The sequence below is a fragment of the Parambassis ranga genome, chromosome 16 (genome assembly GCF_900634625.1).
Source record: "Parambassis ranga chromosome 16, fParRan2.1, whole genome shotgun sequence".
In the NCBI taxonomy this organism is placed as follows: domain Eukaryota; kingdom Metazoa; phylum Chordata; class Actinopteri; family Ambassidae; genus Parambassis; species Parambassis ranga.
In genome coordinates, this window is record NC_041036.1 from 19,267,787 (window position 1) to 19,284,324 (window position 16,538).

At 41.5% G+C, this 16,538-nt stretch overlaps 1 protein-coding gene across 1 annotated transcript; it reads left to right on the plus strand.

The window, feature by feature from the left end:
• Positions 1 to 327: 327 nt before the first annotated feature.
• capn7 (calpain 7) lies at positions 328 to 12,641 on the plus strand. The gene is made up of 21 exons (XM_028426145.1): positions 328 to 692; positions 896 to 1,004; positions 1,979 to 2,136; positions 2,243 to 2,310; positions 2,407 to 2,646; positions 2,797 to 2,883; positions 3,268 to 3,394; positions 3,575 to 3,660; positions 3,999 to 4,092; positions 4,242 to 4,388; positions 4,512 to 4,618; positions 4,743 to 4,863; positions 5,039 to 5,183; positions 5,258 to 5,357; positions 5,522 to 5,657; positions 5,748 to 5,823; positions 6,149 to 6,294; positions 7,022 to 7,084; positions 7,160 to 7,290; positions 7,919 to 8,011; positions 10,473 to 12,641. Exons 1-21 carry the CDS (start codon positions 591 to 593, stop codon positions 10,615 to 10,617), a joined length of 2,481 nt encoding a protein of 826 aa, XP_028281946.1. The 5' UTR covers positions 328 to 590; the 3' UTR covers positions 10,618 to 12,641.
• Positions 12,642 to 16,538: the final 3,897 nt, after the last annotated feature.

Below are 16,538 nucleotides of genomic sequence, written 5' to 3' on the forward strand. Positions count from 1 at the left end.
TCCGTCAGGCCCTGTTAAAGTGATTTTGGTTCCTCCATCATCTTGTATGTTTGATTAGACATACATCACCTGTTATTGCTGCAAACAACTTAAGGCTGACTGCAAAGTTTCAACAAATGGACAACCAGAGTCAGCTCCTGGAGGGCAAAATCAAGATGATGCCTGCAGACACCCAAATGAAGCAACTGAGGAGACAAACCAGCAGCTGCAGACAAAGAAAACATACGAAGAAAGAAATAACTGAAAATACTGACTGAATATGAATCTAACACAGTATGGTTGCGCCTGCGTCCTTTACTGCGCCTGCGCGAAATGTTTGTCCCGGAAGCACTGTGGTTGTTTTGGTGGCTGCCACCAGTGTAGTCATTTGACAAAAGGTAAAACGAAACTTTAAAGTCGCCAGTTTTGGGACCTGGTTTGAAGACGCTCATACGGAATACCCTCATTATGCTTCGTCCGAGCTGATGAAATGAACTGTGTGGCGATAGAGAGGCAGACATTTGGTTAATTTTGGTGAAGTACGGTAGTTAGCAGTTAGCTAGCGTGGCCAACCTGAGAGGTTGTCACTTTGTCAACAAGTTTTGTTCAGCATGGACTGCACGGCGCTGGAGCTCGATGCTGTCAAATTTGCCAAAACAGCTGTAACCTATGACCAGAATGGAAAATATAACGAGGCTGTATTTTATTATAAGGTAGGTGGCTAACTGTCAGCTGCTACCTGTCAAAATTAGCGTTCAGCTCTGCTTGCATTGAAGTTAAAAATCACTTTCAGTTTTATGAATGATACATAGTTACGTCCCATAGTCTATTAAGAAATGTCTACTCTATTTATAATCTTACAGTATATTATTATTATACATATTGTTGTAAACCGCTGATTTCACAATTGCTACAGGAGGCAGCCCAGGCTTTGATATATGCTGGCATGGCAGGGTCCAAACTGGAGGGAATCCAGGACAAAGTGAATGAATATTTGGATCGAGTCCAAGCCCTCCACAATGCTGGTAAGCTAACAGTATCAGATACACTGCTTTTCATACCTGTCACTAGTGCTCTTTCTGGGAAAGTACAAATGAACAGCAACTGGAGTAACAAAGAATTTACTGTTTAAGGTGATCACAGCTTCCTATAGTTTGTCAGGCCTTGCCTTGATTATTTTTATTTGTCATCGGGAAGTTTTCTGTTGCTATGTAGTCAAATTAGGCTTCCAATTACTAATACTTTCCAGATCCAACTGGGGGAAAATAACACAAACAAAAGTTAACACATATGTTGTGGAAATGTCTGTCACTGTTGATTCATTTAAAGTCAGTCACTTGTGTCAGCTAGATGACATATTACTAATATATATTACTCTATACAGTACAGGTTAAAAAGGAGAGGAAATGTTTGTTCTTGAAAATTATTACTCAGTGGGCCCTGAGGGCATAAGTTTCTCGGCTGCTGCTTGACTGCTTTTTTCCATGACTATCCTCTCAGTATGGATGGATGTGTGTGTGTGTGTGTGTGTGTGTGTGTGTGTGTGTGTGTGTGTGTGTGTGTGTGTGTGTGTGTGTGTGTGTGTGTGTGTGTGTTTAACATGGGTGTGACCACAGACTGTGGGAGTGTCCTGTTTTGTTGGACACACAGTGGATGACATGTGCATGTATTCATGCATTTTCTGGCCTATGTAGACCTATAACTCTATACTTTCTCACCACAGTTCAAATATTTAACTCATTGACAAAAGTCAAGTCCTAAAACAATGAGATTTGAATCACCAACTCTGAATCAGTGAAGTTATTTGTAAGCTTTTGTATCAGGCTGTTCCGGCACAATTTACTGAATACAAGAATATAGGCAGAGCTTTGGGTTCAGTCATTATTGTGGCAATTCGGGTCAGTCAGAACTACACTAAAGGAAACCTGCCTCTATTCCAATTTTACATTTGACCAGACCTTATTAGCCTCAGAAGCTAATCGCTAACCTTTGACTCCAGTCCAGGCAGAGAAGATTGACCCACTGAAGTCAAGGCAGCAGGTGGATCTGGAGCGTGCTCACTTCCTGGTCACTCAGGCATTTGAGGAAGATGAGAAGGGTAATGATGATGAAGCCATTGAATTGTACACTCAAGCTGTGGAGCTGTGTATCAAGACAGTAGGTATCCTCTCTGTTTGCCACCACACACAGTAACTAATATGTTCTTCCCGTGTATTATTCCTGATTTTTTTCCACATTTGTGCCTTCTCTGTTTTTGGTGTAGTCCAATGAGACATCTGATCAGGCGCTGCAGACCAAACTGAAGCAACTAGCACATCAGGCTTTAGACAGGTAAAATAAGTATTATGGATAGATTTAGATTTATAATGCATACATTAGTTCAAAAAGTTGTGTTATTTGACCCCACAATGTACCTTTGTTTATCAGGGCGGAAGGTCTTAAAGAATCCCAGTCCAAATCCGCTTCAGCCCAGACTCAGGACAGGACAGGGCCCTTTGGAACCAAACCTAGCAGCTGTGCCGGTTCTGGGGGTCCAGTCCGCCAGTTTTTCCCCCTCGGGCCTGACTTTTCCCTGCAAGACCGACCACAGCCCCAACCTGTCCGGGCAGTCCAGTCCAGTGAGCCCCAGGGTCAGCGCTACACGTCCGAGGAAATTGAGGTGCTCAGGTGAGATGGATAATAAAATGAGGTGATGCTATGTCAGAAAAGCCCTTATAGACTCTTAAACCTCCTACAAAAGACAACATTGATTGACAAGTTCTCATTTTACTAGTAGAGAAGTGTTTTAACAGTTTTATTGCTGTCTTTAATCTTCAGGAGTACATCTACTATCAATGGCATAGCCTATGTGCCCTTCATGAGTGTGGACCTGAAGGAGAGATTTGCCTTTCCTGTACCTTTTTCGTGAGTTTATTTATCATTATCAGTCAGTTTTTATAATGGTAGGAGTATCCAACTGCCCTGATCTGTATGATTTTACATTTCAAAGTAAAATTATCTACCTAATAATTTTTCTGGTACAGTATCTTTTGCATCCGTCATGTGGTATTGATTTCTAATTGCACATAGAAAAAATGTGAGTGATTGAGTGGACAGTATAAAGCTTCATTGCTGGGGTTTTAATGGCTTTTGTATTGACATCTTGCTTTTAGTATACAGGATAATAAAAAACTATATAGAGAGTCAATTTAAGGCTAATATAGCACTGTACCTGTTTAATAAGTGATGAGATGAAGATACCTAACACACAGCTTCTGACTGAATATTTTTTTTTATTCCTCTCAATAGGGACAAAACTGGGAAACTGGCTTTGTCACCTAAACAGAAAGCCATCTTCTCCCGCTGGGTCCGGCCAGACGAGATCAGCAATAACCCCACCATGATCATGTCCGTGTCCAGCTTCAGCATCAAACAGGTCAGCTGTCATTGAATCCAGGCTTTACCTTTTAAACTAATAATTGATTGTCAGCTAGTCTCTCACATTGTAGCAGTTTTTATTCCTTGATAGATGTTTGGGTCATTATTAGAATTTTTCTGGCTCATATTAGCACCCTAACTGAGATTTGTTCCTGTGATGTCCATTCGTGTTGTCCAGACAGTTGTGTCTGACTGTTCATTTGTGGCATCCCTGGCTATCAGCGCGGCCTACGAGAGGCGCTACAACAAAAAACTCATCACCAGGTACTGTCTTCTGTTGTTTGTTGTTGTTTTTTAATGCTGGTACATAATTATGTGGCTTTCTGTCTTGAAGCCCCCAGCATTTCACACTGTGAAAAGAAAAATATTTACTTCATAATATTTCTAATACTTGTTGAATTATTTAAAGAATTAACATAATCATGCAGAAAACCAACTGAAAGGGAAAATAAGATGTCAGAAACAGAAAAAAGTCACATGTCTCTTCATGTCTTCTAGCCTTCTGTGGGCAAATATAAGATCTTATATTGTATGAATAAATATAAAATGAGCTAGGATTCAAATCTGAGACTTTAGCGTGTTCATGTTATTTTGTGTTTCAGCATAATCTACCCTCAGAACAGACGAGGGGAGCCAGAGTATAACCCCTGTGGGAAGTACATGGTCAAGCTTCACATCAACGGAGTTCCCAGGAAGGTAAAAGACAAATATCTATGTGTGTAGCACAAAGCATACAGTCCTAGATTGTAGTACCAGTGCATGGACATTCTGCACACATGATGCAAATAGCATTAATATTTGTGTCTCTCCAAGCCACTTATTTTGTTAACCTGTCGCTGTTGCAGGTGATTATAGATGACTTCCTGCCAGTGGATCGTAATGGAGAGTTGCTGTGCTCCTATTCCAGCAACAGGAACGAGCTCTGGGTCTCCCTGATAGAGAAGGCCTACATGAAGGTGATGGGTGGCTATGACTTCCCTGGCTCAAACTCGGTGAGTGATGATGGCAAAATGAAAATATTTTAATCTAGCTTTTTTTATCTGCTGCAGGACTGCTCTCTATCATAGAGACTGAAGAAGTCTTCTAAGAGTCTCTGTATTTGTTTTGTTTTCCAGAATATTGATCTACATGCACTCACTGGCTGGATTCCTGAACGCATCGCTATGCACTCTGACAATCAGTCATTCAGCAAGGATGACACCTTTCGCATGCTCTTCCAGAGGTGAACAAATTATTCTATTTTATGACTTCTCCACTATGTTTCTTCTCCTTGCTGTGTTCATTCTCTCTCTCTCTCTCTCTCTCTCTCTCTCGCTGTATATTTTGCATCATTCCCTTCTTTCCAGGTTTCACAGGGGTGATGTTCTCATCACCACGGCAACAGGGGTGATGACAGAGGAAGAAGGGGAGAGATGGGGCTTGGTGCCAACGCACGCCTACGCTGTTCTCGACATCAGGGATTACAAGGTTAGTGTTATTAGCATAGCATTAGCATGTCATCATAAGCAGTGTGGAATCTGGCTTTATGACATTGGGAACTCAGTGGTTTGCCGAAGGCTTGTTTCAATGTTTTCAATAACTAATATTCCTGCCCTTGACCTGTATTCAACCTCTTGTCTGTGGGTGTGTGTCGCACTTGTAGGGAATGCGTTTCCTACAGCTGAAGAACCCCTGGAGTCACCTGCGGTGGAAGGGGCGCTACAGTGAGCGAGATGAGAAGAACTGGACACCTGAGCTGCTCAAATACCTCAACTTTGACCCCAAGACAGCACAGAAATTTGATAATGGTATACACATATTTTATTTTTCTAGAATAATAAAGACATCACTTTTAATGAATTCTACCACCCTTTTGCTCCAGGTGTTTTCTGGATTGCATGGGAGGACCTTTGTCAGTACTATGATGTCATCTACCTGAGCTGGAACCCTGCACTGTTTAAAGACTCTTCCTGTATTCACAGGTGTGTGTGTGTGTGTATTTCTCATGTTTTAGGGACATAAATGTGTGCACAGTTCTATACTCAGATACTTTATTTGAACTGTGACAACACCTAATCGAGTTAAGAATATTGCTGACTATAATACCAATAATACTCAGTGTCAAGTGTGTGTGTTCAATCTGCAGTAGCTGGGATGGAAAGCAGGGCCCAGTGAAGGATGTCTACAGTCTGGCTAACAATCCCCAGTACAGGCTAGAGGTCCACTGTCCAGCAGGGGGAGCTGCTGTGTGGGTGCTGCTCACCAGACACATCACTGACAAGGTAAAGCAAAGCTGTGAGAGACTGGCAAAGCAACATCGTGGTACATTTGTATTTTTCATTCTAATGAATTTTCATTATTTATTTGTCCAGGATGACTTTGCACAAAACAGGGAGTTCATCACCCTGGTTGTTTACAAGACAGATGGCAAGAAGGTTTACTATCCAGGTGAGGTTGGACAGATGCCTTAGTAGACAAACTTTTTCTCTTTGCCTCTGAGCAGTGGGATTTGTGCTGCAGAAGACTGTGACAGCATGAGTTTGATGGCAACACTCTGCAGGCCTTTATCTCCTTAACCTACAGTCGCATGCAGCAAGGTCAGATGCCACAAAGAAAGATTAGTGGAGTGCAGACCCCAGTTTTCCAGGTGCATTACTCAAGTTACAAAGACTAGAGGCTTTAGAAGAAAATTGTCACTCTAAACTAAAATAAAGCTTTTACACAGGAAGTGTCTTTTAGGATAAAGTCTTCACTCACCTGTCTTCCTCCACAGCGGACCCTCCGCCTTACATTGATGGCATCCGCATCAACAGTCCCCATTATCTGACCAAGATGAGACTGACCAGTGCAGGAACACACACCTTTACCCTGGTGGTTTCCCAGTATGAGAAACAGAACACCATCAACTACACACTGCGGGTGAGAGGCTAGAGGCTTGTTTATGCTCATATACATGCAAAGTCTGTGTGTACATTACTGAACATGGTACAAGTTCTGTACACTAATACACAAACATTCCTATCTCATACCACATCATCCCATGAAATGTGTAGGCTGAAGTTAGTGCACAGCACGTGTGACCTGGTTATATTTTTTTTTAGTTATTTATAATTCATGGACTCCCTTTGCCAACTGCTGTGAGGACTGTGGAAAACTCTTCATAGTGTAGGCACTCATTAAAAATCAACATAGTCTTTGTGCTGCTGTGAGCTGTGTGTTTACAGTGTGTGGATAAATTCTATGTGAACATGTTGTGGCCACTGCAGCTTCTCCCTCTCTCTCCACTAGCTTTCTCTCCCTTTCACTACCAAGTCAACTATAAACATGATTTCCCCTCGGCACAGATCAGTGTTTCTCTTTCACTTAAGAATAACTGACTGAACTCTCGCTGAGTTTTTAGCAGAGATCAAAGCAGGAGGCAGGAAAATGTGATTCTCCTTTGCAGAAAAACACTGTAATGAATGAAGCATTTTGTGAGCAGATAATCATGAATAAATTAATAGCTTTGTGCTACATTTAGTTTTACAGCTTCGGTGATGATGAAAAGGCAATATTTGATGCTTGCTTCTTTTGTTCTTCTGTTCAGAACCTCAGATTATGTTTACTGTGTAAAGTAATTGGGTGCCATTTTCTGTTCATACTGTAGGTGTATTCTGGATGCAAATTCACCTTTTCAAAGATCCCAAACCCCTTCACTCACACCAAAAGGGTATGTACAACAAACAAACAGTGTCTGTGATTAGACCTGTAAAGAAGGGTTGTCTAACTCTTCTTCTGTCTCCAGATCAATGGCCAGTGGAAGGGGCAAAGTGCTGGTGGTTGTGGAAACTACAAGGATTCATACAAGCACAACCCGATCTATCAGATTAACCTGGAGCGACCCGCACCGCTGCTCGTCGAGCTCCGGGGATCTAGGTCAGACTCATGCCACAGCCATCATAACAAATCATCTGATTCAGTATATTAAGATTTTGCTTTAACCATTAAATCCTGTTATAATCTCCTAATTGCGTTAAAATCATCTGACTTTTGTTGATAGGTGGTGGAACGACACAGCTATAAAGCATTTGCTTTGTGTATATCACTTGTATTAACATTCTGTGTCACTGGAGTTTTTAAAACTTGTATTAGCATTTTATTCCACTTCATTTGAAGTGAATGTGGCCGAGTTTTTAAAAGACTCTGCAGCAGTGGGATGACTCAGTGGGTTAAAACGTAGCATTAAAACATAATGAACCTCTGGCACCTGCTCTCTATCTGTCTCTTGCCTCCTCTCTCTCTCTTAAACACACACATTAGGATGACTCAGTGATTGCAGTGTGTATAATACTTAGTTCTTATGACCTTTAACACGATCTGCCATTATGTTTGCATAATTATTTTCTAACATTAAATAAATGACCAATCGAAATACTGTAAATTCACTGTCATGTACACACTGTAAAAAAGGTCAGGAATGTGTCAGTTACTTCCATCATAGTAAGCTTGTTGTGGTGCGGAGCTGGGCTCAGCCGTAACAAGGTTATTATCTCTGCGTCTACAGGCAGTACAGTGTTGGTTTCGAGATGGTGATGGTGTCAACCATTGGTGATCCAGGCCCAGCTGCCTTCCAGAGGAAAAGCAGTGGAGATTACAGGTATGTCAGAGAACCATCGCAGTGACAGGCACACAGGCTACCTTAGTGCAGAACGCAGGCAGAGGTGGTGCATTCTTAGGTGTGATCTGATGGACTCTGCCCTGAGGTCTTGGCACAGAAACTCAGTTCACTCTCTGGTCATCAGAGCAGTAACATGAAATGAATTTCTGATTATACAAGTATCAATAATTGATGAGAAATGACAGATTTCAATGCGTACAGAGAACAGAAGGACATGTATAATTTTAAAATACCCAGAAATGCACGTGAATCATGCTGAAACTGCAGAGAATAACACCACTGTCTGCTGTCTTTAAATGGATAGTGTTCTTGTAGGGCACAACATATAAACACATTGACTAATCCTACACATTCTTGATAGTGTGTATTAAATATTTGATTGTGGCCTTGGCCCAGTATCTACTAAAGGTGATCTTCTATTTGGACGTGGTCTGATGCCAGTCTTGTAAATGCCTCAGATATTGATCAAATGCTGGTCAATGCACTGATCCAATATCATGGGTTTTCAGCATTAGCCAGTTGTTGACATTTTGCTGGCAGCCAGTGCAGCAGCAGTCTATGTTTATGTATGCAATGACTGGTTCAGTGTTGACAATTTTAATAATGATGATAATGAAGATGCATTGTGCAAAACAGCTCTTTTCTTTTGTTGTTTTTTACAACTGTGAAATTAAGGAAATTGCTATTTTTTTCTACAAAACTTCAAAGACCGACCCTGTTAGTGTGTTCCACTGCTCCTCCAAGCAGCTTCATCAGTTCTAACAGTTTAGTGGGGAAACATGGTGTAGCTCTAATTACCTCATACTTATCTGTGTTTGCTGACTGACTGTGTGGTGTGTCTAACGAGTGGCTATCAACTATGTGACTACAGGAGGGGGACAGGTTGTTCTTGCCTCACTGTTCGTGAGTCACTGCACTGGACTGCATATATGAAATTATAAGGAGCTTTGTTCTTCAGGTGAACCAGTTTACGTGTTGTTAGTGTTGTCATGGGTTTAAAATGGACCGGGATGTCATGGTTGTTAAAAATCCTGCAGAGTTTCTCTGATCCTCCTGACACGTATGGGACGACAATATTCTTTTTCAGCCTCCCTTTTTCTGTTGTTGGTGGGTCTTATTTTTGTGGCTTTGATGAGTGCCCAGTTGGGAGAACCACAAGGTTTCAGGGCCTTCCTGATGTGGTGTTGCTCCTTCTTCCTCCCCTCTGAGCTGGTTGGTACAGTTTGTGCTCTGTGCTGCAGGGTCCTGATGACTCAAAGCCTATGCTCCAGTGGGTGGTGTGAATCAAACAACAAGTACTGGTCTGTGTGTGTGGGTTTCCTGTACACTTCCACATTTAGGCTCCTGTCCTTCAGTCCAGATTGTTGTCCCCTGGTGTCCTCCCCAGTGAACTTGATGTTGTTGTCCTCTGCGTTGATGTGTTCTGTGAACATTTCCACTTCATTTTGACCCAGGTGTCACCCACACATCTAAACCAGTGGGTGGGGGTGGTTCCAAGAAAGGAACTCAGGGCTCTTCTCTCCACTCCGTCCATGTAGAGGTTGGCCACAATTGGAGACACAGGTGATCCCATTGCACAGCCGTGCTTCTGTCTATAAAAGTTCCCATGGAAGTGAGTGGTGTTGTTCAGGCAGAGGTCCAGCAGGTCACAGATGTGGTCTGGCATGAGGTTGGTTCTTTCCTTAAGTGTGCTGTCTTGTGTGAGACGTTTCCTTACCATCTCTGTGGCTTCTGAGGTTGGGATGCAGGTGAAAAAGGTGACGTCAAATGAGACCATGGTGCCATCTGGGTCCATTTGGATCTTCTTCACCTTGTTCACAAAGTCCTGAGAGTTGTGGATGTGGTGTGGGGTGTTTACCGCCAGTGGTATCAGGATTTCAGCCAAGTGCTGTGTTTCCCACAGATCCACCCACTGAGGTCCTCCACCACATATAAACCATGTTTCCTCATCCAAACAGTCAGAACTGATGAAGCAAGGCCAGAGACTTCTCTTCAACCGTCTGAATGAAAATGACCTGATGACTGAGAATCTTCATCAACAAACAAACACTTAAAAATTATGTTTATGATTTCTCTGCTTTAATTACATGTCAGTTATTGGCTGTCAGACGCAGTCCACTTTATCAGTTATAAGTGTATCTATCTCAATAAGTGTATCCATTTTGACTGAGTCATTAAGACTAGAGCTGTTCTTGTGACCGTCTCCACAGGAATTTCATTACTAATAAGCATGACAAGAATGTCAAATAGGTCAGCCACGTGTGTCTGGAGATAAAAATGTGCCTTTGTATATGCTGTCAGCTCCCCTCTCTGTATAACTTTAGTCACAGTAATTGAAGATGAGACGCAGCGTAGCAATCTACCAATTAGTCCCTTCATTTGTGGTGTTCTAATCTCCAGTGAGACCGAGATGCTGATGTTATGTTCTCTCTGTTTATAGATGTGGTTTCTGCTACTTGGAGTTAGACCACGTCCCCGCAGGCATCTACAATGTCATCCCCACCACCTTCCTGCCCAAGCAAGAAGGACCCTTCTTTTTGGACTTTGCCAGCACTTCACCCCTCAAGGTCTCCCAGCTCCAATGAAGGCGGAACTGGAGAGAATACAAGTCAGAGATGGGGAAGGAAGTACACTTTGAATATTTCTGTACTATGGATAAAATCCCCCAAGAAGCCCAGAATATGACAGCTGGTACCTTCTCTCACAAAGGACAGCATTTTTTTTTTCAAAATAGCTATTATGAAGAATTAAATTATTAATTAATAGGCACTTCAGTGTAAAATAAACCCCACAAAGCACTGGGGTGTGAGCAAAACCCTTCCACCTAGAATTAAACAGCCGGCAGAGTTTATGAATAGCAGTAGCTTTGTTTACAACAATAACATCAACACATTGATGATATGAGCACATCCTGGACTCAGCAGGAAGTAATGGACTGCAAACTATGTTGCCAAGGCTGCTTTAGATGCAGCAGATTCTTCTTCTGTTTTCCCCACAGTGAGCATCTGTAATTTTTGGGTCTCATATTCACCATATGGATGGAATGTTAAGATGTCCACACGCTTGTTAAAGAATCATGCTTCAGGTCAGGAGAGGAGAAGCTCTCAATCATGCATTCAGTGTAACACTAAAGTGCAAATAGTAAAATAAGTACGTGAAAAATAATACTGCTTAATTATGTAATCATTACTGCACAGCTTTAGAAGACGTTGCCACAAAACAAAACATGACATAATGAGACTTCAAATCGAAAGTTTTTTTATCATCTGATATAGTTGGAAGGTACAGTTAGTTGATGACCGTGAAGGTTTTCTTATCTCAGGAGTAGTGCAGCAGAGCAGCACCACAGGGAATCCAGTATGGCAGCAGTTGAATGATGTCACTACGTGTTGTCTGTGGATGTGACGGCTGAGTTAGAACCATCAGCCTGATTTCACTGACCGGCCTCACGTACTCGAGCACTGCTTGAGACCGGTATCGCACACCGTACAGTATGTGTCATACCTGTGTGAGTGTGTGTATGTGTGCATGTGTAAATATTTGATTGTCAACGTTTTACAGGTTCAAAAAAAATGAAATGTATTGCCAAGTACTCATATTCTGTTTATTTTATTTTTCTTTCAAGTCCTGCACTTTTTTATGGCATTTTTCCACAAACAAAATATATACAGAATAATACTTTCAAAGCAAGTAGCAGCAAGATGTTTAAAGTCTTCAGTGTTTCTTTTGGGCGACTCCACCCATCAGCAGCCTGTGATGTACTGTACAGATGTAGCTGCTATACTGTATGCTGCTTATCTCTGCATAGCTTTGCTGTTGCATCACAGAACTCGGCACATTGTAATTGCAACCTTGGAAGTACTTTGCTTTTAGATTTCAGTGACTGATTTGTATCTTTGAAATGCATCACGAGTCAGATGTCTTGGAGGTAGTGGTGCCAACTGGACTATCTCCATGACAACTGACCATCAGATAATGGAGAAAAAAATGTAAATGCTTGTATTGACCTTGAGTTGCTGCAGTCCTCATCCCCATTCGGTAAAGAGATATCGCACAGAAAAGCAGTAAATACATATGTGTATTCGGCCCTTTCTTTACACAAAATATGATTTAATCATCTAAAATGTTGACCTGTACAGTCTTTCACAATGGTTTTTTATTTACAGACAGACAGGGGCACTGAATGTGAACAATATGCTTTTACAATATAGCACACAAAGCTATATTTAATTATCTTGTAGTAGTTCCACTTTTAGGTGAGTCACAATTTAAAATGTTTAATTTTAAATCGTGACTCACCTAAAAGTGCAACTACATCTTCCTGTTTCTCTGCCATTATGTCATGCGTAATGGAAGCTGGTGTGCTAAAATTGTAGACATGATCAGCTGAGAGAGCAATATAGCTTTAAATATCCACTGCCAATCACCTTACCTGTTAGGAATTCATAATTTATCATTGTTAATATTGAGTCCTTTATGTTTAAATTGCAGCAGGACAATCTTGCAGCAACCTGTTGAATGAATGACTGATGATGTAATGGTTGCAGAAGTTGCACTAAATGTTGGGTGTGTGTTTGGAGTTTGAATACATCAAAATATGTCTGCTTCACGTCTGGTTTATTTTCTGTTTTCAAATAATGACACAAGAAGCTGGTTCTTATTAGATCTTATTCACAGACAGTTCACACAAGTTTGATAAATGCTTAAAAGTGTTTTCTGGAAAATGACAACAAAGTAATTAGTGAGTAAGAATAAAAAACACAAAGGTTTGGTCTAGCTCTGCCATACTTTTACCTAGAGATGTGATTTAAGGTCCAAAAGGGCCGGCGGCCTACGTTTTTTAAGGAACGTTTGTGTTTCTTTTTTTTAAAACATTTTCTAGGTAGAGCAGGTTACATTTTAGGAAGCTTTTGGAGTGCAAAAAAGTGATGTCACCCACTTCACCCTTCAAAAAACACACAAAAAATGCAAACAACAGTAATTTGTGGCCTTATGGTGTACTTCACACACATAATTATACATCTAACAGTAGGGACTTTTGTTTAATCCCGGTCTGGGAGGAGATCCCTCAGGACAACATCCACCGCCTCATCAGGAACATGCCGAGGCACTGTAGGGAGGTCATACAGGCCACACACACTACTGAGCCTCATTTATAATAATAAAACAAATTTCTATATATTTAAATTCAAATACATTTTAATGTAAAAACAATGTCAAGAAACGGAACAGCGTCACAGGTGTCTTTCTACTGTGTACTTAAAAGTTCTTAAAAAGAAATAATTATAAGAATTAGGCTTAATAAACTTTTTTTTTTGTCTGGCAGTCGGTTTTCTGAGGCCTAAAATAACATGTTTCCTTGACCCCTAACTCATATTAACATCATGAGACCAGCAGCATGAGGGGTCAAAGGTCAGAGGCAGCTGGTTATATGAGGGCAGTAAAGCCATTTCCTAATTTACAAGCAGGAAGAGAAATATTTTCTGTTCTGACCTTTTAATCAGAGCAATAGAATAAAAGGATTTTTAAAACCATTCTGTTCACACAATAAACAAACAAAGCAGAGGATGGCCATGGAAAAGTAAAGTGTGAGTGAACAAGTGAGTGAGTGGCCTGTTGAGGCACATGTGAGGAAACAACATGCAGTCTCAGTAATCTGCATTCCTAGGTCACTGTAAAAATGAGAAGTAGTCTGAGCATGTAAACGTATTTAGAACAAGGTCTCTTTGTGTTAATGCAGTCTTTCTTATAAGCTAAATGTGATGACTATGTACGTCCTCAGCTTCACTTAACATGCCAGATAGTGGTTGATGCTAATGCAATTCCAACTGGTCGATTGTCGATTGAAGTCAGATTGCTTAATGACCCTTTCTAATCGTCCAAATCACCAAGCGAGACATCATGCTTTTAATTTAAAGGAACAGTGAGCGTTTCTTGGAGAGTGAGCCGTAACCTTCAAAAGACCCTGGAACCAGAGTGATTCAATTCAATTCTATTCTGATCTACGTATAACTCTTTTTACAATCACAAGTGTCTCTAGGCGCTTCACGTAAAAAGAAGAGCCTGGAATCCCAGCACTGCAGTAAGCACTGGAAGACGAAGACTGGAAAGGAAAAACTCCCCTTTACCAGGAAGAAAGGACTGAGCAGGACTCATAAGAACTGATAGCAGGCCGGGTAGAGGAGTAGAAGAAGAGGTAGACATGACACACTACTACAATGAATACTGGACACACAGTCAGTCGATATTGGATCATAGGTCGGCCTGATGAGAGTGAGGAGGGGAGAGGAAGAATAGGAGAGAGGAGTTGGGGGAATAGACCACCACCACCACCATAAAGTTGGTGGTGGTGTTGAGTAGGTGGGGGAATTATTTAGTGGATCATGTTTGTGACCTCCAGCAGTGTAGGCCTATAGCAGTGAAGTTATGATAAAGATTAAAGACTTAGTCAGCCTGTTCTACCCATGGCTGTATGTCAAGAAGTGACTGCATCTATACCTAACTTCTCTACACACTATAGTTTAGACTAGATATACACCTTACTAAACAGAAAGGTTTTAAGCCTGGTCTTAAAGGTGGAGGTTGTTTCTGCCTCCTGAACCAAAGCTGGTTCCATAGTAGCGGTGCCTGATAGCTAAAGGCTCATCCTATTAAACTTTTATGAATTCTAGGAACCACAAGTAAACCTGCACTCTGCGATCTAGAGTGTTCTAGTGGGAACATATAACTATCAGGTCCTGCAGATATAATGGAGCTAGTCCATGTAGAGCTGTAGGCTAAAAAGAATTTTAAAGTCTATTCAGAATTTTAGCCAGTGAACAGAAGATAAAATGGGAGAGATATGATCCCTTTTGCTGATTCCTGTCAGAACTCTAGATGCTGTGTTCTGGATCAGCTGCAGGCTGTTGATGGAGTAATGTGGACATCCAGACAGTAATGAGTTGCAGTAGTCCAGTCTAGAAGAAACAAAAGCATGGACGGGATGCTCCTAATTTTACGGAGGTGAATGAAGGTGGACTTGTTCAATGTGAGGGATAAACGACATGTCTCGGTTTAAGATAACTCTGTGGCTCCTCACAGTCGTACTCGTACTAATGCCATCTGGAGACAGAATGTTATCAGATAATCTAGATGTTTAGGTCCAAAAACAATGACCTCAGTCTTGTCCGAGTTTAATAGTAAAAAGTTGGAGGTCATCCAGTCCTTTATGTCCTTTATGTCCATGCCTGTAGTCTGACTAGCGGCTCCAGTTTTTCAGGCTTCATGGGTAAGTACAGCTGGGTATCATCAGCATAACAATGAAAGTTTATGCCGTGCTTCTGGATGATGTTTCCTAGAGGGAGCATGTAAAGGGTGAACAAGATCGGTCCGAGCACGGAACCCTGTGGAACACCATGATTAACCCTTGTACATGAGGAGGAAACATCATTAACATGAACAAAGTGAAATCTGTCAGATAAATGTGAGTTAAACCAGCGCAGTGCTGTTCCTGTAATCCTAATCTTGTGTTCTAATCTGTGTAGCAGGATACGATGATCTACTGTGTCAAAGGCAGCACTAAGATCCAGTAGAATGAGTACAGAGACGAGTCCACGGTCCGATGCCATGAGGAGGTCATTAGTGACTTTAAGCAGGGGCAGCATCGAGCAGACTGTTCCTATGCAGGTGGTCATTTAGCTGACTTACAACAGCTCTTTCAAGTGTCCTAGAAATAAATGGAAGGTTGGAAATTGGTCTATAGTTTGCTAAGATGACTGGGTCAAGTGAAGGTTTTTGAAGTGAAGGTCTGATCGCAGCAGTTTCAAACACCTGTGGACAAGTTGATCTGATCTAACAAGGAAGTGCCAATTAGAGGAAAGACTTCCTTGAGGGGCTTAGCTGGGATGGGGTCAGAGATGTAGCATGTAGTTGGCTTAGATTTATTAATGCTGGAGGTCAGATGAAGAAACGCATGAAGTATTCACAAGTGATGCAGGGATACAAGGCTCAACAGAGCTGTGGCTCTTTGTCAGCCTGGCTACAGTGTTAGGGAGAAAATACAAGTTGTTCTTCTGATTCTTGTGTACTTGTAATTCTGCTGTTCTGGCTTTATGAAGGGTCTTTTTAGGTCTTGTCATTAAACTGTCTCTCCAGGCCCTCTGATTCGACTGATTTAGAGGAGTACCACTTCTTCTCCATCCGTCTCGATACCTGCTTTAATTTTCTTTAAGTTTTAATTATACCACGGAGCAAGATGATTTGTAACCTTTTTTTAGTGGTGCAACCATGTCTGAAACTGTGTGTAGTGTGGCTGCAGTGTCGTTGCAAACGATCAATTTCTCCCGGAGTAATATTTAAATCAGTACGTTCTGGTGTACTGGTGCACGGTGCTGAATTAAAAAAAAATAAAATAAAACCTTTATTAGTCCCACAATGGGGAAATCGATTAAGGCAGCCCAGCAAAGACACACAACAGTGACTAGGGAGGAGTTAGGATCGAACCACCAACCTTCCGGTTACTGGACAA